Source organism: Rissa tridactyla, chromosome 26 (assembly GCF_028500815.1).
Source record: "Rissa tridactyla isolate bRisTri1 chromosome 26, bRisTri1.patW.cur.20221130, whole genome shotgun sequence".
Classification (NCBI taxonomy): domain Eukaryota; kingdom Metazoa; phylum Chordata; class Aves; order Charadriiformes; family Laridae; genus Rissa; species Rissa tridactyla.
The window spans coordinates 1431844-1455888 of NC_071491.1; the positions used below are offsets into that span (position 1 = coordinate 1431844).

General features: G+C 64.2%; 3 protein-coding genes across 3 annotated transcripts; 2 read left to right on the forward strand and 1 right to left on the reverse strand.

Moving 5' to 3' along the window:
- The first annotated feature begins 719 nt into the window (after positions 1 to 719).
- On the forward strand, positions 720 to 5820 carry LOC128901540 (sushi, nidogen and EGF-like domain-containing protein 1). The gene is made up of 6 exons (XM_054183613.1): positions 720 to 813; positions 1485 to 1615; positions 2554 to 2841; positions 3019 to 3156; positions 4804 to 5021; positions 5454 to 5820. The coding sequence occupies exons 1-6, from the start codon at positions 720 to 722 to the stop codon at positions 5818 to 5820; spliced, it is 1236 nt and encodes a 411-aa protein (XP_054039588.1).
- Positions 5821 to 7792: 1972 nt separating this feature from the next.
- On the forward strand, positions 7793 to 13846 carry LOC128901576 (FXYD domain-containing ion transport regulator 3-like). Its single transcript, XM_054183657.1, has 11 exons — positions 7793 to 7829; positions 8612 to 8668; positions 10337 to 10372; positions 11117 to 11140; positions 11791 to 11865; positions 12136 to 12166; positions 12668 to 12712; positions 12855 to 13048; positions 13113 to 13302; positions 13384 to 13608; positions 13745 to 13846. Exons 2-8 carry the CDS (start codon positions 8629 to 8631, stop codon positions 12973 to 12975), a joined length of 372 nt encoding a protein of 123 aa, XP_054039632.1. The 5' UTR covers positions 7793 to 7829; positions 8612 to 8628; the 3' UTR covers positions 12976 to 13048; positions 13113 to 13302; positions 13384 to 13608; positions 13745 to 13846.
- Positions 12903 to 24045, reverse strand: LOC128901575 (leucine-rich repeat LGI family member 4-like; the record flags this gene model as incomplete). The annotated part of the gene is given in 11 exon segments (XM_054183656.1): positions 12903 to 14253; positions 14256 to 14439; positions 15486 to 15660; positions 15662 to 15995; positions 18385 to 18532; positions 19277 to 19451; positions 20046 to 20117; positions 20875 to 20946; positions 21563 to 21634; positions 22615 to 22684; positions 23886 to 24045. Coding segments are annotated over 11 exon segments (1578 nt in total), but the record flags the coding sequence as incomplete, so codon positions are not given.

The following is a 24045-nucleotide window of genomic DNA, read 5'->3' on the forward strand; positions in this document are numbered from 1 at the left end:
GATGAAGAAGACATGGATGAGTGGATGAAGGATGGATGGATGGATGGATGAAGAAGACGTGGATGGGTGGATGAAGAAGATGTGGATGGATGAAGGACAGACGGGTGGATGAAGGATGGATGGATGGATGGATGGATGAAAGATGGATGCATGGATGGATGGATGGATGAAGGATGGATGGATGAAGAAGACATGGATGAGTGGATGAAGGATGGATGGATGGATGAGGGATGGATGAAGGATGGGTGGATGGATGAAGAAGACAAGGATGGGTGGATGGATGGATGAAGAAGACATGGATGGATGAAGGATGGATGGATGGCTGAAGAAGACAAGGATGGGTGGATGAGGGATGGATGAAGGATGGGTGGATGGATGAAGAAGACAAGGATGGGTGGATGGATGGATGAAGAAGACATGGATGGATGAAGGATGGATGGATGGCTGAAGAAGACAAGGATGGGTGGATGAAGGATGGATGGATGGATGGATGGATGGATGGATGGATGGATGGATGGAGAAGACATGGATGAGTGGATGGATGAAGGATGGGTGGATGGATGAAGGATGGATGGATGGCTGAAGAAGACATGGATGGATGAAGGATGGATGGCTGGCTGAAGAAGACATGGCTGGGTGGATGAAGGATGGACAGAGGGCCGGCCAGAAGAAGGAAGGACGAGCACCCCTCACCCCCCCGCTCCCCCAGGCCCGGCCAGATGACGGCTCCCCCCGTTCTCCTCCTCCTCCTCCTCAGCCACACAGACGAGTGGGGACCCCTGGGGACGTGGGGGTCACCCACGAGACCCCCGGGTAAGTGGGGGACACCATGGGGATGGGGGGGGCACCCATGGGACACCCGGATGAGTGGGGACACGGGTCCCATACTCCCATACTGGGAGGTCCTGGGGTGACACTGGGGTCCCAGGCCCATACTGGGAGGTTCTGGGGTGATGCTGGGAGGTCCCAGACCCATACTGGGAAGTTCTGGGGTGACACTGGGAGGTCCCAGGCCCATACTGGGAAGTTCTGAGGTGACTCTGGGAGGTCCCAGGCCCATACTGGGAGGTTCTGGGCTGACACTGGGAGGTCCCAGACCCACATCAGGAGGTCCCAGACCCATACTGGCAGGTTCTGGGGTGATGCTGGGAGGTCCCAGGCCCATACTGGGAGGTTCTGGGCTGACACTGGGAGGTCCCAGGCCCACATCAGGAGGTCCCAGGCCCATACTGGGAGGTTCTGGGGTGATACTGGGGGTCCCAGGCCCATAACGGTGGGGGGGGGTTGGGGGGGGTCCCATACCCTTTTTGGGGGGTCCCGTGCCCATCCTGGAAGGTCCCAGATCCGTACTGGAAGGTCCCACAGTGACATGGGGGGTTCTGGGGCCACCATGGGGGACTCAGACCCACAGTGAGATGGGGGGGGGCGGTTCTTACTCCTCGCCGTGGGTCGCTAACGGGTGCCCCCCCCCCCGCCCCCCCAAGATGGGCTGCTCTACCCCTTCGGGCCGGAGGTTGGGGACGAGGCCACCCCCCATGAAGACGACGGGATGAGCCCCGAGATCTTCCTCTGGGAGACCTTCTCCTTCTACGGACGTCCCCACCGCTCCCTCTACGTGGGTCCCCGGCCCCATGGCAGGGGGGTGCTGTGGGTTGGGGCGCTATGGGACACCATGGTTGGGGACACCAAGAGTTGGGTCATACCATGGGTTCGGGACACCATGGTTGAGTGACACCATGGGTGGAGACACTGTGGTTGGGTGACACCATGGGTTGGGGACACCATGGGTTGGGGACACCATGGTTGGGTGACACCACGGGTTGGGGACACCATGGTTGAGTGACACCATGGGTGGAGACACCGTGGTTGGGTGACACCATGGGTTGGGGACACCGTGGTTGGGTGACACCATGGGTTGGGGCCACCATGAGTTGGGGGCCACCGTGGGTTTGGGCTACCATGAGTTCAGGCCACCATGGGTGGAGACACCATGGGCTGGGGGCCACCATGAGTTGGGGCCACCATGGTTGGGTGACGCTATGGGCGGAGACACCACGGTTGGGTGACGCCATGAGTTTGGGCCACCATGGTTGAAAACACCATGGGTTGGAGACACTGGGGGTGGAGATACCCTGGTTGGAGACCACCATGGGTTGGCGACCACCATGGGTTGGAGACACCGTGGCTGGGTGGCACCGTGGGTTGGAGGCCACCATGGGTTGGAGGCCACTATGGCTTGAGGGTCAAGATGCCTGGGGCCACCATGGGTTGGAGACACTGTGGGTGGAGATACCCTGGTTGGGGACCACCATGGGTTGGCGACCACCATGGGTTGGAGACACCGTGGCTGGGTGGCACCGTGGGTTGGAGGCCACCATGGGTTGGAGGCCACCATAGGTTGGGGACCAGCATAGTTTGGAGGCCACTATGGGTTGAGGGTCAAGATGCCTGGGGTCACCATGGATTGGAGACATCATGGTTGGGAGCCACCATGGTTGAGGGCCACCATGGATGACAGGTGGGTCACCGCGGGGTGACGGTTGCTTCCTACAGGTGAACAACAATGGGGTGGTGTCCTTTGGGACCGGGGTCCCCGAGTTCACCCCCGAGCCCTTCCCGTTGCCCGGCCACCGTCCCTTCGTGGCTCCGTACTGGGCCGACGTGGACACCAGACTGGGAGGTGACGTCTTCTACCGGCAGAGCCGGGAGCCGGAGCTGCTGGCCCGCCTGACCCGTGACCTGGCCACCGCCGCGACCCCCTCAGAGCCGCCCCCTCGACCCACCTGGGCTTTCGTGGCCACCTGGGATCGCGTCTCCTACTTTGGGGCCGCCTCCAAGAAGGTGGGACGCGGGGGGACGAGGGAGGTGGCCGACGGTGGTGGCCCCCCATGACGGGTGTCACCTACCCACGTGGCGAACACGGGGACGGGCCCAGAAGGCGGAGACACGGAGATGGAGACGGGGGGCCACCACGACGCGGTGATGACGTGTCCCGTGTGTCCCCCCCCCCCCTCGTAGGTCAACACCTTCCAGGCCGTGTTGGCCACCGATGGGGCCACCTCCTACGTCGTCCTCAACTACGGGGACATCCAGTGGACCACGGGCATCTCCAACCAGGGCGACGCCCACACGGGCCTGGGGGGGACCCCCGCCCAGGTGGGGACACGGGGGACAGCGGGGGGGGGGGGGGGGAGGGGGGTGTCCCATCCCCCCCCCCCCCCCACCTCCAGCCAAGGGGAGCAGGGCCACCCACCTGGCTGGGGAGGGGGAGATGGGGGGGGGGGGGGGCCGGGATGGGATTTGGGGTGGGATTGGGGAATTTGGGGTGGGATTAGGAATTTTTGAGGGGGGGGGGGTGAGGGGTTGGGGGGGGAATGCGGGAGTTTTGGGGGGGGGGGGGGAAGAGGGGAATTTGGGGGGGAATGAGGGGAATTTGGGGTGGGATTAAAGGGGGTTTGGGGTGGGATTAGGGGATTTGGGGGGGAATTCGGGAGTTTGGGGGGAGGAATTAGGGGATTTGGGGGGAATTAAGGGGATTTGGGGTGAAATTAGGAAATCTGGGGTGGAATTCGGGAGTTTGGGGGGGAACTAAAGGGAGTTTGGGGTGGAATTAGGGGATTTGGGGGGGAATTAAGGGAATTTGGGAGGAATTTTGGTGGAATTCGAGAATTTGGGGGGAATTAAAGGGAATTTGGGGTGGAATTCGGGAGTTTGGGGTGGAATTAGGGGATTTGGGGGGAATTAAAGGGAGTTTGGGGTGGAATTAGGAAATTCGGGGGGGAATTCGGGAGTTTGGGGTGGAATTAGGAAATTCGGGGGGGAATTCGGGAGTTTGGGTGGAATTAGGGGATTTGGGGGGAATTAAAGGGAGTTTGGGGTGGAATTAGGAAATTCGAGGGGGAATTCGGGAGTTTGGGGGGGAATTAAAGGGAATTTGGGGTGAAATGAGGAGGATTTGGGGGGAATTACAGGAATTTGGGGGGAATTCTGGTGGAATTGGAGAATTTGGGTGGAATTAAAGGGAATTTGGGGTGGAATTTGGGACTTGGGGTGGAATTAGGGGATTTGGGGGGAATTAAAGGGAATTTGGGGTGAAATTAGGAGGATTTGGGGGAATTAAAGGGTATTTGGGGTGAAATTAGGAAATCTGGGGATTTTGGGCAGGATTAAGGGGATTTGGGGCACATTTAAGGGGATTTGGGGCAGGATTAAGGTTATTTTGGACACATTTAAGGGGATTTGGGGCAGGATTAAGGTTATTTTGGGCACATTTAAGGGGATTTGGGCAGGATTAAGGTAATTTTGGGCAGGATTAAGGTTATTTTGGGCACATTTAAGGGGATTTGGGGCAGGATTAAGGTTATTTTGGGCAGGATTAAGGCTATTTTGGGCACATTTAAGGGGATTTGGGCAGGATTAAGGTAATTTTGGGCAGGATTAAGGTTATTTTGGGCACATTTAAGGGGATTTGGGGCAGGATTAAGGTTATTTTGGGCAGGATTAAGGCTATTTTGGGCACATTTAAGGGGATTTGGGCAGGATTAAGGTTATTTTGGGCAAGATTAAAGGGATTTGGGGCAGGATTAAGGGATTTGGGGCAAGATTAAGGTTATTTTGGGCAGGATTAAGATAATTTCGGGCAGGACTAAGGGGATTTGGGGCAGGACTAAGGGGATTTGGGGCAGACCCCCAGTTTCTCAGCCGCCGCCGGCTCCTCACCCCCCCGACCCCGTCACCCCGTGTCCCTTGTGCCGTGTCCCCGTCCCCGTCCCGTGTCCCGTCCCCTTCCCCGCCGTATCCCAGGCCGGGTTCAACAGCGGGGACGACGTCCACTACTACAACATCCCGGGCTCGCGCTCGCCGGCGGTGCTGACCATCGGCCGCCGGAGCAACGTGGGGGTGCCAGGACGCTGGATCTTCCGCGTGGACGAATTCACGGCTACCGAGGTCCCCCCCGTCACCCCCTCGCCCCCCCCGGCCCAGGGCGGGACCACCAAGACGAGGGTGTACATCTGCGAGTGGTGAGTGGTGGGCAACCGGACCCCCGGGAAGACCCAGGGGGTCAACTGGACGCCGGGGGGGGGGCATCCCCTGGGGTCGGGGGACACCCGGACGCCGGGGGTCCCCTAACACCCTTCCCCCCCCACACCCCCCCCTGCAGAAGGACACGTCACCCCGGGGGGACGCGTCACCACGGGAACAGCAATAAAGAGTCGCCCAGCAGCACGTGGGGGGGGTGTGTGTGTCACGCGTGTCCCCAGCCCACACCGTGACACGGCCGGTGACACCCGGCACCCACACGGTGACGCAGCCGGTGACAACCGGCACCCGCATTGTGATACAGACGGTGACACCCGGCACCCACACTGTGATACAGCCAGTGACACCCAGTGACACCCAGCACCCACACGGTGACACAGCCAGTGTCACCTGGCACCCACATTGTGCTACAGCCGGTGTCACCCAGTGACACCCAGGACCCACACCGTGACACAGCTGGTGACAACCAGCACCCACACCGTGACACAGCCGGTGTCACCTGTCACCCACACCATGATACAGCTGGTGACACCCGGCACCCACACCGTGATACAGTTGATGTCACCTGGCACCCACATGGTGACACACATGGTGACACCCAGCACCCACACCCTGATACAGCTGGTGACACCTGGCACCTACACGGTGACACAGCTGGTGTCACCCACTGACACCCACGCTGTGCTACAGCCGGTGTCACCCAGTGGCACCCAGGACCCACACGGTGACACAGCCAGTGTCACCTGGCACCCACATTGTGCTACAGCCGGTGTCACCTAGTGACACCCGGCACCCACATTGTGATACAGTCAGTGACACCCGGTGACACCTGCACCCACACCGAGATACGGTTGGTGACACCCGGCACCCACATTGTGCTACAGCCGGTGTCACCCAGTGACACCCAGGACCTGCATTGTGATACAGTCGGTGACATCCGGTGACACCCGGCACCCACATGGTGACACAGCCGGTAACACCCGGCACCCACACTGTGCTACAGCCAGTGGCACCCAGTGGCACCCAGGACCCACACGGTGACACAGCCAGTGACACCTGGCACCCACATTGTGCTACAGCCGGTGTCACCCAGTGGCACCCAGCACCCACGTTTTGCTACAGCCAGTACAGCCGGTGACAGCCGGCACCCACCCAGTGACACACCTGGTGACACCCAGCACCCACACCGTGATACAGCCAGTGACACCCGGTGACACCCAGCACCCTCATGGTGACACAGCTGCTGTCACCTGGCACCCACGTTGTGCTACAGCTGGTGACACCCAGCACCCACACAGGGACGCAGCCGGTGACACCCGGCACCCACATGGTGACACAGCTGGTGTCACCCACTGACACCCATGCTGTGCTACAGCCGGTGTCACCCAGTGACACCCAGGACCCACACTGTGATACAGTCGGTGACACCCGGTGACACCCGGCACCCACGTGGTGACACAGACGGTGTCACCCACTGACACCCATGCTGTGCTACAGCCGGTGTCACCCAGTGACACCCAGGACCCACACTGTGATACAGTCGGTGACACCCAGTGACACCCGGCACCCACGTGGTGACACAGCCGGTGACACCCGGCACCCACATTGTGCTACAGCCGGTGACACCTGGTGACACCCGGCACCCACACAGTGACACAGCCGGTGTCACCCAGTGGCACACAGCACCCACCTTGTGACACAGCCGGTGACACCCGGCACCCACCCGGTGACACGGACGGTGTCACCCGCACCCGCGGCAGGGGCCGGCCGCCCGGGGGTCCCTTGGGTGGGGGGTATCAGTGTCACCCGGGGGGCCCTCCCTGTCCCCCCCCCCTCAGGAATGTGTCACCCCCCCCACCCCCCCCCCGCCCCCCAAGGGGACGCGGCGGCGTCCGGGTGTCCCCAGAGTCACCCCGGGGGGGGGAGGGGGGGGGAGGAGGGGCCGGGCGAGGCCTCAATGGGTGCCTTTGTTGGGGGGCAGCGGGGTCAAGGCCGGGGGGAGGGCGAGGGGCAGGGGGGGCTGGGGGGGGGGCGGGGAGAGGGGAGGCAGAACAAGGCTCCATTCAACCCTCTGGGGGGGGGGAACGGGGGGGGGGGGGCACCCAGGGGGCCGGGGGAGGGGGGACCCAGACATCCTGGGAACCCCCCCCCCCCACCCACCCCCACCCAAGGGGAGACCCAGGGGTCCGGGGGGCGGGGGGGGGGGGCCCCACCCATGGGACACCCCCCCCCCCCAAGGGACCCAGGCGTCCGGGGACCCCCCCCACCCATAGGAAACCCCCCCCCCCCCCCCCCACGGGTGGGACTCAGGCGTCCTGGGGGGGACCCCCCACCCTGGGGACCCCCCCCCACCCCACCCATGGGACCCCCCCCCAGCCCCCAGCCATGGACACCCCCCCCCCCTGCAAGGGGGGGGACCCGGGCATCTGGGGACCCCCCCACCCATAGGAAACCCCCCCCCTGGGTGGGACCCAGGCATTTTGGGACCCCCCCCCCGCCACCCATGGGACACCCCCCCCTCCTTAGGAACCCCCTCCGGGGGTGGGGGGGGGGTTGGGGGCACCCAGGCGGCGAGGGGGGGGGGGTGTTTTGGATGGGGGTGGGGGTGTCTCCTGGCACCTTGTGGCCCCGCCCCCCCCCACCCCCCCACCCCCCCGCGCTGTGACCCCCGCCCCTTCCAGGTGTAGCCCCGCCTCCCCCCCCGCCCCCCCCAAGGCGTGCCCCCCCCACCCCCCCCCACCCCTCCCAGCCCGTCCCAGTTCTGGCTTGTCCGTTACTGGTGTGGGAAGGTGAGCAGGGCCCCCCCACCCCCCCCCTCCAGGGGTCCCCTGGGTGAGGGGGGGGGGTCCCATGGGTGGGGGGGGGGGGTGTCCCCGGACCCCTGGGTTCCCTTTTGCGGGGGGGGTCCCATGGGGGGGGGGTGTGGGGTGTGGTTCCCAGACTCCTGGGTCCCCTTTTGGGTGGGGTGGGGTGGGGTGGGGTCCCATGGGTGGGGGTGGTCCCGGACGCCCCTGGGTTCCCTTGGGGGGGGTGTCCCATAGGTGGGGGGGGTCCCATAGGTGGGGGGGGGGGTGAGGGGTCCCGGACACCTGGGTGCCTTGAGGGGGGTGGGGTGGGGAAATCCCTTGGGGGAGGGGGGTTGTCCCATGGGTGGGTGGGTGGGGGTCCGTGGGGGGGGGGGGGGGGGTCCGTGGGTGGGGGGGTCCCCAAACTCCTGGGTCCCCTGGGTGGGGGGGGGGGGGGGGCGGGGTGTCCCCGGACCCCCTGGGTCTCCTTTTTTTTGGGAGGGGGGGTGGGGGGTGTCATGGGGGGGGGGCCGGGAGGTGTCGTGTCGTGTCGTGTCCCCCCCCCCCCCAGTTAAGGGACCCGGGCGCTCCCAGTAACGCCCCAGTAAGGAATGTGCCTGACTCACCCGCCCCGCCCCCACCCGGCCGCCTGGGTCCCCGGGGGGGGGGGGAGGGGGAGGGGAGGGGGGGCACCCACACACACACACCCCCCCCCCGGGCTCGTGGAGGCTCAAGGACTTGGGGGGGGGGTGGGGGTGTCGTTCCCCCCCCCCCCGCCCCCGCAGGGGTCAAAGGTGACGAGATGGCAGGGGTCAGCGTGGAGGTCCTGGCGCTGCTGGCAGGTAACTGGGAGGGAACTGGGAGGGACTGGGGGGGGACTGGGGGGGACTGGGAGGGACTAGGAGGGAACCGGGAATGAACTGGGGGGGAACTGGGAGGGAATTGGGGGTAAGTGGGGGGGACTGGGAGGGACTGGGGGGCAACTAGGGGGGAACTGGGAGGGACTGGGAGGGAACTGGGAGGGGGTGGGGGAACTGGGAATGAACTGGGAGGGAACTGGGGGTAAGTGGGGGGGACTGGGAGGGACTGGGGGGCAACTAGGGGGGAACTGGGAGGGACTGGGAGGGAACTGGGAGGGGGTGGGGGAACTGGGAATGAACTGGGGGGGAACTGGGAGGGAATTGGGGGTAAGTGGGGGGGACTGGGAGGGGACTGGGGGGCAACTAGGGGGGAACTGGGAGGGACTGGGAGGGAACTGGGAGGGGGTGGGGGAACTGGGAATGAACTGGGGGTAAGTGGGGGGGACTGGGAGGGACTGGGGGGCAACTAGGGGGGAACTGGGGGAACTGGGAGGGACTGGGAGGGAACTGGGAGGGGGTGGGGGAACTGGGAATGAATTGGGGGGGAACTGGGGGTAAGTGGGGGGGACTGGGAGGGACTGGGGGGCAACTAGGGGGGAACTGGGAGGGACTGGAGGGAACTGGGAGGGGGTGGGGGAACTGGGAATGAACTGGGGGGGAACTGGGAGGGAATTGGGGTAAGTGGGGGGGACTGGGAGGGACTGGGGGGCAACTAGGGGGCAACTGGGGGGAACTGGGAGGGACTGGGAGGGAACTGGGAGGGGGGTGGGGAACTGGGAATGAACTGGGGGGGAACTGGGAGGGAATTGGGGGTAAGTGGGGGGAACCGGGAGGGGCTGGGGGAACTGGGGGGAACTGGGAGGGAATTGGGGGGGAACTGGGAATGAATTGGGGGGGGAACTGGGAGGGAACTGGGGGTAATTGGGGGGAACTGGGAGGGAACTGGGTGGGAACTGGGAGGGGCTGGGGGAACTGGGAATGAATTGGGGGGGGAACTGGGAGGGAACTGGGGGGATTTGGGGGGAACTGGAATAAACTGGGAGGGGTCGGGGGGAACCGGGAGGGAACCGGGAATGAACTGGGAGGGAACTGGGAGGGGTTGGGGGAACTGGGGATGAATTGGGGGGAACTGGGAGGGAACTGGGGGGATTTGGGGGGGACTGGGAATGAACTGGGAGGGGTTGGGGGAACTGGGAATGAATTGGGGGGAACTGGGAGGGAACTGGGAGGGGTTGGGGGAACTGGGGATGAATTGGGGGTAACTGGGGGAACTGGGAGGGAACTGGGAATGAACTGGGGGGAACTGGGAATTAATTGGGGGGAACTGGGGGGAATTGGGGGGAACTGGGAAGGAACTGGGGGGAATTGGGGGGAACTGGGAAGGAATTGGGGGAAACTGGGAGGAATTGGGAGGGGTTAGGGGAACTGGGAGGGAACTGGGAATGAACTGGGGGGAACTGGGAATGAATTAGGGGGGACTGGGCGAACTTGGGGGGAACTGGGAGGGAACTGGGGGGAATGGGAATGAACTGGGGGGAACTGGGAGGGAACTGGGCACAATTGCGGGGAACTGGGGGAGCTGGGAGGGAACTGGGAGGCACTGGGACAGTTGACCCCCCCCAACTGGTTTTTTGTCCCCTCCCCCCCCAGTTTTGTCCCCAACGAGAGGGAACCCCCTCGCCCCTGGTGAGTGACTGGGACGAACTGGGACGAACTGGGAGGAGGGGAGGGGCTGTGCTGGGAACGGGAGGGGGGATTGACTGGGATGGTGGGGTTCATACTGGGAATGGGGGGATCATACTGGGAGGGGTGGTAAGTCATACTGGGAGGGAGGGGATGTCATACTGGGATAGGGGGGATCCATACTGGGATATAGGGGGATCCATACTGGGAGGGGAGGGGTTATACTGGGAATGGGGAGGTCATACTGGGAGGGAGGGGCTGTCATACTGGTATAGGGGGGATTCATACTGGGAATGGGGGGGGATCATACTGGGAGGGGTGGTAAGTCATACTGGGAGGGAGGGGTGTCATACTGGGAATGGTGGGAAGTCATACTGGGATACAGGGGGATCCGTACTGGGAGGGGAGGGGTTATACTGGGAATGGGGAGGTCATACTGGGAGGGAGGGGGTGTCATACTGGGATAGGGGGGGATTCATACTGGGAGGGGCGGTATGTCATACTGGGAGGGAGGGGGTGTCATACTGGGATAGGGGGGATCCATACTGGGAGGGGAGGGGTTATACTGGGAATGGGGAGGCCATACTGGGAATGGGGAGGAGTCGTACTGGGATAGGGGGGATTCATACTGGGAGGGGAGGGGTTTATACTGGGAAGGGGGGGGTCCATACTGGTGGCCCCCCCCCCCACCCTGGGGGGGGACACACGGGTGTCCGGGTCCCTCTGATCTCGTCCCCTCCCCACCAGATGCCACCAGTCCCTTCCAGTATGGTGAGTGGGATGGGGGGGGGGGACGACGACACAGGGGGGATGTCCCCGGGGGGGGTGACAGGGGTGTCCCCCAAGGGGAGGGTGACAGGGACGTCCCAAGGTGGGGTTGAAGGGTTGTCCCCAGGGGAGGTGACACGGTGGTCCCCGTGGGGGGGGTGGTGGGGATGTCCCCGAAGTGGGGGGGGGGTGACGGAGGTCCCCAAGGAGGAGGTGACAGGGGTGTCCCCAAGGGGAGGGTGACAGGGAGGTCCCCAAGGAGGAGGTGACAGGGGTGTCCCCAAGGGGAGGGTGACAAGGATGTCCCCAAGGGTCTTGACAAGGGTGTCCCCAAGGTGGGGGTTGACGGGTTGTCCCTGGGGGGAGGTGACATGGTGGTCCCCGGGGGGGGTGGCGGGGATGTCCCCGAAGGGGGGGGGGATGACAGGGAGGTCCCCAAGGAGGAGGTGACAGGGGTGTCCCCAAGGGGAGGGTGACAGGGATGTCCCCAAGGGTGTTGACAAGGGTGTCCCCAAGGTGGGGGTTGACGGGTTGTCCCCGGGGGAGGTGACACGGTGGTCCCCGGGGGGGTGGCGGGGATGTCCCCAAAGGGGGGGGGTGTGACGGGGAGGTCCCCAAGGAGGAGGTGACAGGAGTGTCCCCGCTGTCCCCAGACTGGCACCACCTGCGCGTGGCAGGGCTGGTGGTGGCCGCCGTCCTCTGCCTCGTGGGCATCATCGTCCTCCTCAGTGAGTGTCACCCGCGGGTCCCCCCGATTCCATGTCCCCTCTGTGTCACCTGGGTGGGGGGGGGGGTGTCTTTGTGTCACCTGAGGGAGGGTGTCCCCCACGTCACCCGGGGGGTCCCTGTGTCAGCAGGGAGTCCCCGTGTCACTTGAAGGGGGGGTCCTATGTCCCCAGGGAGTCCCCTGGGCTTGATGTCACCTTGGGGGGGGGGGGGGTGGTGGCATGTCCCCCCCCAATGTCATCCCCCCCCGTCACCTCTTTTGTCCCCTGCAGGTGGGAAGTGCAAGTGCTGGAGCAAAGCCAGGTGGGACATGGGGGGGGGGATGGGACACGAGGGGACATGGGGAGACACGGGGACACCATTGGGGACATGGAGACTTTGGGGGACATGGGGGGACATTGAGGACACGGGGGGGGACGGAGACGGACACGGGGATGTGGAGACGTGAGGGGACATGGGGACCATGGTGGGGCATGGGGGGGACATGGGGGGACACGGGGGACATGGAGGACATGAGGACATGGGGGGACACCGGGGACATTGGGGACATGGAGGACAGGGGGGGACATGGGGGGACATGGAGGGACATTGGGGACATGTAGGACATGGAGGGACATAGGGGGACCTTGGGGACACTGGGGACATGTAGGACATGGAGGGACATGGGGGGACATTGGGGACATGGGGGACATGTAGGACATGGGGGGGACATGGAGGGACATGGGGGACATTGAGGACATTGGGGACACTGGGGACATGGGGGACACCAAGTTGTCACAGCCCCCCCCTTGTCCCCTCGCGCAGCCGCCGCCGTCCCCCCTCCGGAGACGTCCCACCTCGTTGGCCCTGGTAAGTGTCCCCAACTCCCCCACCCCCCCCCAGGGTGGTGCCCCCAACCCCCCACCCCCCCCACAGGGAGGGGACCCAGGCGTCTGGGGGGAGAGGGACACCCCAGGTGTCCCCCTGACCCCCACCCCCGATCTCTCTGCAGGAGCCGCCAGCACGTGCTGAGGTGTCCCCACGTGTCCCCAACCCCCGGTGGTGGTGGGGGGGAGGTTTATTTTGGGGTGAACCCCCCCCAAAAAAAAACTTACAAGAAAAGGGGAAATTAATAATAATAAAAAAAAAATGTTAAAAAAGGTCATTTCGGTTATTGGGGACATCGGGTTGATGGTGGGACAGGAGGTGACAAGGTGACGCTGGGTTGACGGTGGCCTCGGGGACATCAGGTTGATGGTGGCACCAGGAGGTGACAAGGTGACGTTGGGTTGACAGTGGCCTCGGGGACATCAGGTTGATGGTGGGACAGGAGGTGACAAGTGACGTTGGGTTGACGGTGGCCTTGGGGATGTCGGGTTGATGGTGGCCCCAGGAGGTGACAAGGTGACATCAGGTCGGCCATTGCCTTGGGGACATGGGGTTGATGGTGGCACCAGAAGGTGACAAGGTGAGGTGGGGCCAGTGGTGACATTGGGTTGATGGTGGCTTTGGGGACATGGGGTTGATGGTGGCACCAGGAGGTGACAAGGTGACATCAGGTCGGCCATTGCCTTGGGGACATCGGGTAGATGGTGGGACAGGAGGTGACATGAGGCCACTGGTGACATCGGGTTGACGGTGGCTTTGGGGACATCGGGTTGATGGTGGCACCAGAAGGTGACAAGGTGAGATGGGGACAATGGTGACACTGGGTTGACGGTGGCTTTGGGGACATGGGGTTGATGGTGGCACCAGGAGGTGACAAGGTGACATCAGGTCGGCCATTGCCTTGGGGACATCGGGTAGATGGTGGGACAGGAGGTGACATGAGGCCAGTGGTGACATGGGGTTGACAGTGGCTTTGGGGACATGGGGTTGATGGTGGCACCAGGCGGTGACAAGGTGAGGTGGGGCCAATGGTGACACTGGGTCGATGATGTCCTTGGGGACATCGGGTAGATGGTGGCACCAGGAGGTGATGAGGTGGTGTCCCCACGGTTGACGTCCCCATGTCCCAGGTGCCCAGGTCCACGATGAAGTGACAATTGATGTCCCCACATCCGCCAGGAACTCACCTCCGTGGCGTGACGTCCCCGTGTCCCCGCGTCCCTCAGGTGTCCGGCTCCAGGGTGTTCATGGGGACATGGGCCACCTCCACAACGACATCGTGGCCCATGTCCCCACGTCCTTCAGGGGACCTCACCTCCACCCTGCGACGTGTCCCCTCCCCTGTCCCCTGTCCCCAGCTCCATCGTGAGGTGACCTTCGGTGTCCCTCACGGCCCTCGGTCACCCCTCAAGCCCCCAAATCCACGGTGACGTGCCGGTAGATCTGGGTGGCCCCTTTGAAGCTGGAGGCCACCAGAAAGTGACGGTGCCCCATGGCCAGGGGGGCGAAGGCGCGGGGGGTGGGGTCAGGAGCTCCTGGATGGGTTCCAGGTGTCCCCCAGCTCCAAGGCGGTAGACGCGACTGGGGGCGTAGTCATTGCCCAAGATGACGTAGCGTTGGCCGGCCAACGACAAGGGTTGGAAGACCAAGGAACCCCGCGCCGGAACCTGCTGGACCTCCCGGAACATGGAACCTTCCCAACGCATCACCTGGAGACGGAAGGAATCATGGGAAAGGTTGGGGTTTGTTGGGTGGTGGCATCTTGAAAAGGTTTGGTTGGGTGGTGGCCACCATGGGAAGGGTTGGGTTTTGTTGGGTGGTGGCATCTCAAAAAGGTTTGGTTGGGTGGTGGCCACCATGGGAAGGGGTTGAGTTGGGCGGTGGCCACCATGGGAAGGGTTGAGTTGGGTGGTGGCATCTCAAAAAGATTTGGTTGGGTGGTGGCCACCATGGGAAGAGTTGGGTTGGGTGCTGGCATCTCGAAAAGGTTTGGTTGAGTGATGGCCACCATGGGAAGGGTTGGGTTTTTTTTTGGGTGGTGGCATCTCAAAAAGGTTTGGTCCATGAACACATGATGGTGATAGACTCCCATGGACCCACTCTGCTGGTGGCCCCCCATAAACACGTGATGGCGATGGACCCCCCATGGACCCATGATGCTCGTGGCCCTCCATGATGCTGGTGGCCCCCCATAAACACGTGACGGTGATGGACCCCCCCATGGACCCATGATACTGGTGACCCTCCATGAACCCATGATGCTGGTGGACCCCCATGGGCACGTCATGATGATGGACCCCCACGGACCCATGCTGCTGGTGGCCCCCCATAAACACGTGACGGTGACAGACACCCCCAGGGACCCATGATGCTGGTGGACCCCCATGGGCATGTCGTGATGATAGACCCCCACGGACCTGCTCTGCTGGTGGCCCCCCATAAACACGTGACGGTGACAGACCCCCCCATGGACCCATGATGCTGGTGGACCCCCATAGGCACGTCGTGATGATGGACCCCCACGGACCCACTCTGCTGGCGGCCCCCCATAAACACGTGACGGTGACAGACCCCCCCATGGACCCATGATGCTGGTGACCCTCCATGAACCCATGATGCTGGTGGACCCCCATGGGCACGTCGTGATGATGGACTCCCACGGACCCGCTCTGCTGGTGGCCCCCCATAAACATGTGATGGTGACGGACCCCCCCGTGGACCCACTCTGCTGGCGGCCCCCCACCCCGCCCCTCACCTTGGCGTCCCCCAGGAAGCGGGTGAGGCAGAGGAAGACGTGGCCCCGCAGGCGGAAGTGCTTGGCCGCGTAGACGTCGGGCACGTGGGGGATGTCGGTGTGGGGGGCGAAGGCCCCCCCGCTCCACCGATAGACCAAAGGTCTCCTCGTGCCGCTGCAGACCACCAAAGCCGGCCCGCCCCCCCAGCTCCAGGAACTCCAGGTGGGTGTCGCGGTGCCAAGGCCGAAGGGCTTGGTGGGGGTAGAAGCCCCGGCCCCCCCAACGGAAGAGGGTGCTGGTGCCCCCCTTGGAGCTGTCGGCCACCCCCAGGTACCAGTGACCCCCCAAGCGGGCGCTGGCCACCGCGTGGGGTCGTCGCAAGCGACCGTTGCCCAGGGCTTGCAAGCGGACGAAACGGCTGCCGGGGCCACCGGCCCGTCGCCAGACGGCCGAGCCCCCCCCCAGCTGGGCCACCACCACCACCAAGGCGCCCCCCAGCTGCAGGGGGTGACAGGCCACCGGGGACGAGCCTGCGGGGACAAGGAGGCGGGTGACGTTAAGGGGGGGCGGGGGGGAGGTGAGCACGGGGGAGGACGCTATGGGGAAGGTGGGGTGTGGGGGACGCGATGGGGACGACCCCATGGGGACATCGGGGACAGTGGGGTGATGGTGATGACCTATGGGGACATCGGCGTTGGGGACAACTTTAGGACATCGGGGACAGTGGGGTGATGGCAATGACCCGATGGGGACATCGGGGTTGGGGACAACTCTCTTGGGACATCGGGGGCGGGGACAACTTTGGGACATTAGGGACATTGGGGTGATGGCGATGACCCAATGGGGACATCAGGGTTGGGGACAACTTTAGGACATCAGGGACGTTGGGGCGATGGCGATGACACGATGGGGACATTGGGGTGATGGCAATGACCCAATGGGGACATCGGTGTTGGGGACAACTCTCTTGGGACATCGGGGACAGTGGGGTGATGGCGATGACCCAATGGGGACATTGGGGTTGGGGACAACTTTGGGACATCGGGGACGTTGGGTGATGACGATGACACGATGGGGACAACGGGGTTGGGGACAACTCTCTTAGGACATCGGGGACGTTGGGGTGATGGCGATGACCCGATGGGGACATCAGGGACAGTGGGGTGATGGCGATGACACGATGGGGACATCAGGGTTGGGGACAACTCTCTTAGGACATCGGGGACATTGGGGTGATGGCAATGACCCAATGGGGACATCGGGGTTGGGGACAACTTTGGGACATCGGGGATGGGGACAGCTTTGGGACATCAGGGACGTTGGGGTGATGGCGATGACCCAATGGGGACATCGGGGTTGGGGACAACTCTCTTGGGACATCGGGGACGTTGGGGTGATGGTGATGACCCGATGGGGACATCAGGGACAGTGGGGTGATGGTGATGACACGATGGGGACATCGGGGTTGGGGACAACTTTGGGACATCAAGGACGTTGGGGTGATGGTGATGACCCGATGGGGACATCGGGGTTGGGGACAACTCTCTTGGGACATCGGGGACATTGGGGTGATGGCGATGACCCAATGGGGACATCGGGGTTGGGGACAACTTGGGGACATCGGGGACGGGGACAACTTTGGGACATCAGGGACGTTGGGGTGATGGCGATGACCCAATGGGGACATTGGGGTTGGGGACAACTCTCTTGGGACATCAGGGATGTTGGGGTGATGGTGATGACCCGATGGGGACATCAGGGACAGTGGGGTGATGGTGATGACACGATGGGGACATCAGGGTTGGGGACAACTTTGGGACATCAAGGACGTTGGGGTGATGGCGATGACCCGATGGGGACATCGGGGTTTGGGACAACTTTGGGACATCAGGGACATTGGGGACGACCCCATGGGGACATCAGGGACATTGGGGTGATGGCGATGACCCAATGGGACATCAGGGTTGGGGACAACTTTGGGATATCGGGGACGTTGGGGTGATGGCGATGACCCGAGGGGGACATCAGGGACAGTGGGGTGATGGCGATGACCCGATGGGGACATCGGGGTTGGGGACAACTCTCTTGGGACATTGGGGACAGTGGGGTTGGGGCGATGGTGATGACCCAATGGAGACACTGGGGACATCGGGGTCCCCAGGACATTTTTGAGGTTCCTCAAACCCTTCTTGAGGTTCCTCAGCCCATTTTTGGTGTCCCTCAGCCCATTTTGGGGGGGGATAACAAGGGGGTTTGGGTCCTTCAGCCCACTTTTGAGGTTCCTCAGGACGTTTTTGGGGTGATAACCTGGGGGTTTGGGTCCTTCAGCCCACTTTTGAGGTTCCTCAGGATGTTTTTGGGGTGATAACAAGGGGTTTTGGGTCCTTCAACCCACTTTTGAGGTTCCTCAGGACGTTTTTTGGGGTGATAACCTGGGGGCTTTGGGTCCACCAAAGCCTTTTTGGTGTCCTTCAGCCTGTTTTTGAGGTTCCTCAGCCCATTTTTGGTGTCCCTCGGCCCCCTTTTGGGGGTGATAACGAGGGGGTTTGGGTCCTTCAGCCCGTTTTTGAGGTTCCTCAGCCCGTTTTTTGGTGTCCCTCGGCCCCTTTTGGGGGTGATAACGAGGGGGTTTGGGTCCTTCAGCCCCGATTTTGAGGTTCCTCAGCCCCGTTTTTGGTGTCCCTCGGCCCCTTTTGGGGGTGATAACGAGGGGGTTTGGGTCCTTCAGCCCGATTTTGAGGTTCCTCAGCCCGTTTTTGGTGTCCCTCGGCCCCTTTTGGGGGTGATAACCCCAGGTTTGGGGTCCACCGGAGCATTTTTGGAGGTCCCTCAACCCATTTTTGAAGCCTTCCCTGGCCATTTTTGGAGTTTCTTCCCGCCCCGGGTCTTTGTTTGGGGTTCGGGGATGTCGGGACTCACCGTTGATGATGGTGGGGGCCCGGAAGCGTCCGGCCAACTGGTCCCACTCCAAAAGGGCGCAGGCGCCGGCGAAGGGTTGGGCCAGGGCCACCCCCGGGTGCCCCCCCAGGGCGAAAGGTTCGGCCGCCAACGAGGAGAACGGGAGGGACTGGAAGGGGCGAAGCTCTGCGGGGGACACCCCCCACCCCCCCCCACCCCCACCCCAGCCCAACCCCGGGTGGGGTGGGCACCCATCAGGACCCTCATACCTGGGTCCCTACCCCCTGACACCCACCCCGGGGGGACCCAAGCATCCAGGATGGGGGAGGAGCCGGGAGAAAGGGGTCCCGGGACAAAGGGGACGCAGGTGTCCGGGATGGGGGGGGTCCCAGGACAAAGGGGGACGTGGGATAAAGGGGACGTGGGGGGGCTGGGATGGGGGGGGGTCCAGGAAAAAGGGGTCCCAGGTGTCCTGGGATGGGGGGGACACGGGTTGCCCAGGATGGGGGGGGGGACACAGATTGTCCGGGGATGGGGGTCCCGGGTGTCTGGGATGGGGGGGCCCCAGGACAAAGGGGACGTGGGATAAAGGGGATGTGGGGGCCCGGGATGGGGAGGGGTTCCCAGGACAAAGGGGTCCCCAGGTGTCCGGGATGGGGGGACACGGATGTCCAGGATGGGGGTCCCGGGTGTCCGGGATGGGGGGGACGCGGTGGTGTCCGGGATGGGGGTCCTGGGTGTCTGGGATGGGGGGGGGACGCGGGTGTCCGGGATGGGGGGGACGCAGGTGTCCGGGATGGGGGGTCCCAGGTGGTCCGGGATGGGGGGTCCCAGGTGCCCAGGATGGGGGTGCCCTGCCGGAAGAGGGGCGCCGTGGGGCAGGCGGGGGGGGGGGGGGGGGGGGGTCGCTTACCGGAGACGTGGCAGTGGAAGTCGCGGGGGGTGGAGTTGAGCCAAGGGGGTGCCCTGGCGGGGGGGGGGGACCCCGGCAACGTCCGGAGCTCGGCCGAGGGGGGGGGTCACTGGCCAACCAGGCCACCAGCCAACGCAGGCGACAGTCGCACTGGAAGGGGTTCCCCCGCAGGTCCCTGCCCCCCCCCCCCAAACCCCCCCCCACACACACAACTCAGCCCCACGGCTGGCGTCACCCCCTGTCCCCCCCCCCCCCGTGTCCCCCAAGTCCCCCCCGTGTCCCTCCCCAGTACATCCCAGTGCCTCCCAGTAAAGCCCTGGTGTCACCCCGGTGTCAACCCGCAGTCCCCTTGTCCCCCCCCCCCCATGTCCCCCCCCCCGTCCCTATGTCCCCCCGTGTCCCTCCCCGTGTCCCCCCGTGTCCCATGTCCCCCCTGTGTCCCTCCCAGTACATCCCAGTGCCTCCCAGTAAAGCCCTGGTGTCACCCCGGTGTCACTCGCAGTCCCCTGTTCCCCCCCCCCGTGTCGCCCCCCCGTCCCTGTGTACCCCCGTGTCCCCCCCGTGTCCCCAAGTCCCCCTCGTGTCCCTCCCAGTACATCCCAGTGCCTCCCAGTAAAGCCCTGGTGTCCCCCGCAGTCCCCTTGTGTCCCCCCCCCCCTTGTGTCCCCCCCGTGTCCCCCCATGTCCCCCCGTGTCCCCCCATGTCCCCATATCCCCACGTTCCCCCCCGTGTCCCCATGTGCCCCCCCCGTGTCCCCGTGTCACCCACAGCTGGGTCAGTGTCTCCAGCCCCTGGAAGAGCCCCCGGGGCAACGTCTCCAGGCGGTTGTTGGCCAGGCTCCTGTGGGGACACGGGGACATGGGGACACGGGGACATGGGGACACGGGGCAGGGGGATGCCAGGAGGGGGGGGACCCCCAGGGTGTCCCCCATGTCCCCAGTGTCCTCAGAGTGTCCCAAGGTGTCCCTAGGGGTGTCCTAGGGGTGTCCCTGAGGTGTCCCCGGTGTCCCCAAGAGCATTCCCAGTGTCCCAAGATGTCCCTAGGGGTGTCCCAGGGTGTCCCCAAGGTGTCCCTGGTGTCCCCAAGGTGTCCCCAGGGGCATTCCCAGTGTCCCGGGGTGTCCCTAGGGGTATCCCTGGGGTGTCCCGGTGTCCCCAAGGGCATTCCCAGTGTCCCCAGGGGTGTCCCCCATGTCCCCAGTGTCCCCAGGGTGTCCCAAGGTGTCCCTAGGGGTGTCCCCCGAGGTGTCCCCGGTGTCCCCAAGGGCATTCCCAGTGTCCCCAGGGTGTCCCCAAGGTGTCCCTGGTGTCCCCAGGGTGTCCCCAGGGCATTCCCACTGTCCCCAGGTGTCCCCAGGGGCATTCCCAGTGTCCCCAGGGTGTCCCCAGGGGTGTCCCCCATGTCCCCAGTGTCCCCAGGGTGTCCCAAGGTGTCCCTAGGGGTGTCCCCGAGGTGTCTCTGGTGTCCCCAAGGTCTCCCCAAGGGCATTCCCAGTGTCCCAGGGTGTCCCAAGGTGTCCCTAGGGGTGTCCCAGGGTGTCCCCAAGGTGTCCCCTTTGTGTCCCCACCCCCCCCCCGGTGTCCCCGTGTCACTCACAGGTAGAGCAGCCCCCGCAGTCCCCGCAGTGCCGTGGGGGCGATCGTCCCCACCTCATTGTCCTCGATGAACCTGGGGACACCGGCCCCCGCTGGCACCCCCCCAGTGTCCCCCCAGTCCCTCCCAGTCCCTCCCAGTGTCCCCCCAGTCCCTCCCAGTGCCTCCGTGCGCTCCCAGCCCTCTCCAGTCCCCTCCCAGTATAGCCCAGTGGCCCCCAGTGGCCCTCCCTGTGTCCCCCAGCACCTTCCAGTTCCCTCCACTGCCTCCCCAGTGCTCCCAGTAAATCCCAGTAGCTCTCCCAATCCCTCCCAGTGCAACCCAGTCCCTCCCCAGTGTCCCCCCCAGTGCATCCCAGTCCCTCCCAGTGCTTCCCAGTATAGCCCAGTGGCCCTCAGTGGCCCTCCCAGCATCCCCCAGCACCTTCCAGTTCCCTCCACTGCCTCCCAGTAAATCCCAGTAGCTCTCCCCAATCCCCCCCAGTGCAACCCAGTCCCTCCCCAGTGTCCCCCCCCCAGTGCATCCCAGTCCCTCCCAGTACTTCCCAGTATAGCCAGTGGCCCCCAGCACCTTCCAGTTCCCTCCAGCGCCTCCCAGTGCCTCCCAGTAAACCCCAGTGGCCTACTCCCAGTGCCTCCCAGTAAACGCCAGTGGCTCCCAGTCCCTCCCAGTCCCTCCCAGTCCCACTCACAAGTACTCCAGCAGCACCAGCCCGGCGAAGGCCCCGTCCCCGATGGTCCCCAGGCGCCCGGCAGTGACCAACCTGCGGGGACAAATGGCTGCCACCCCCAGGGACACCCTGGGGACACTCAGGGGACCCTGGGGACGATTGGCGACAACCTGGCAACCTTGAGGATACCCTGGGGCCACCCTGGGGCCACCTTGGGGACACCCTGGCGACAGCCCTGGGGACCTCAGGGCCACCATGAGAACCTCGGGGCCACGTTGGGGACGGGTTAAGGGATGGCGTGGGGACCTCGGGGACACCTTGAGGACACCATGGGGGCCCTCGGGGACACGTTGAGGGTGGCGTGGAGACCTTGGGGACACCATGGGGACCTCGGGGACACGTTGGGGACTGTGTGGGGACCTCAGGGACACCATGGGGACACCATGGGGACCTCGGGGATGAGCTGGGGATGGCATGGGGACCTTGGGGACACCATGGGGACCTCAGGGACAAGCTGGGGATGGCACAGAGACCTCGGGACACCATGGGGACATGTTGGGGGTGGCGTGGGGACCTCGGGGACACCATGGGGACACCATGAGGACCTCGGGGATGAGCTGGGGATGGTGTGGGGACCTTGGGGACACCATGGGGACCTCGGGGACACCATGGGGACCTCGGGGACGAGCTGGGGACAGCGTGGGGACCTTGGGACACCATGGGGACCTCGGGGACAAGCTGGGGATGGCAGGGGGACCTTGGGGACACCTTGAGGACACCATGGGGACCTCAGGGATGAGCTGGGATGGCATGGGGACCTTGGGGACACCTTGAGGACACCATGGGGACCTCGGGACAAGCTGGGGATGGCAGGGGGACCTTGGGGACACCATGGGGACCTCAGGGACAAGCTGGGGATGGCACGGAGACCTCGGGGACACCATGGGGACACGTTGGGGGTGGCGTGGGGACCTCGGGGACACCTTGAGGGACACCACGGGGACACGTTGTGGGGGGCGTGGGGACCTCGGGGACACCACGGGGACACGTTGGGGACACGTTGGGGACCTTACAGCAGCTGCAGGGCCGGGGTGTCCCGGAAGCTGCCCTCGCCCAGGACATCGATGTGCCACCGCACCAGGGGACCTGCACCAACAGGGCCAAACTGGGCCAAACTGGGCTAAACTGGGCTGAAAGGGTCCTGAACTGGGCTAAACTGGGAGGAAACTAGGGCCAAACTGGGCCAAACTGGGGCTAAACGGGGCCAAAACTGGGATAAACTGGGCTGAAAGACTCCTGAACTGGGCTAAACTGGGAGAAACTAGGGCTAAACTGGGAGAAATTGGGCTGAACTGGGAGAAACTGGGCCAAACTGGGGCTGAACTGAGCTGAAAGAGTCCTGAACTGGGCTAAACTGGGAGAAACTAGGGCCAAACTGGGCTGAACTGGGAGAAACTAGGGCCAAACTGGGCTGAACTGGGCGAAACTGGGCCAAACTGGGGCTAAACTGAGCTAAAAGGGTCCTGAACTGAGCTAATCTGGGAGAAACTCGGGCTAAACTGGGCCAAACTGGGCTAAACTGGGCCAAACTGGGGCCTGACTACAGCTAAAAGAGTCCTAGTGGGCTAAACTGGGAGAAACAAGGGCTAAACTGGGCCAAACTGGCTGAACTGGGAGAAACTAGGGATAAACTGGGGCTAAAATGGGCTAAAAGAGTCCTGAACTGGGCTAAACTGGGAGAAACTAGGGCCAAACTGGATAAACTGGGGCTAAACTGGGCCAAACTGGGGCTGAACTGGGCTAAACTGAGAGAAACTGGGGCTAAACTGGGCCAAACTGGGAAAAACTGGGATAAACGAGTCCTGAACTGGGATAAACTGGGATAAACTGGGCTAAACGAGTCCTGAACTGGGCCAAACTGGGAGAGCCCCCCCACCCCCCCCCCCACCCCACAGCCCCCCCCCCTCCCCGCCCCCCCCGCGGATCCCAGTCCCCATCCCGTACTGGTCCCAGTTCCCTCCCGCACGGGGGGCGGGGCTTCCCGCGATGACGTCACCACGGTGGGCGGGGCCTGGGGGAGTCCCATAAGGGGAGGGGGGGGAACAAGGTGGGGTCCCAGAGGGGGGGGTCTCGTGGGGTGGGTCCCAGGGGTGGGGGGGGGGGTCCCATTGGGTGGGGGGGGGTGGTCCCCATGGGGAGTGTCCAAGGGGGGGTCCCGGGGGGGAGTCCCGGGGGGGGGAGTCCCATGGGTGGGGGGGGTCCCATGGGGGGGGGGATCCAAAGGAGGGTCCCGGGGGGGGGTCCCATGGGGGGGGGGGGTCCTCGAGGGGGGGGGGTGTGACTCACAGCGTGGCCAGGCGGGGGGGGAGTCCCCGGGGCAGCCCCGCCCCCCCCCGACAGAGGGCGCCCTCTCGGTCGCATTCGCACCCCCCCGGGCAAAGGGAGGCGGGGGGGGGGCCGCCCCCCCCCACCCCCCCCCATTTTGGGGGGGGGGGACCCCCCCC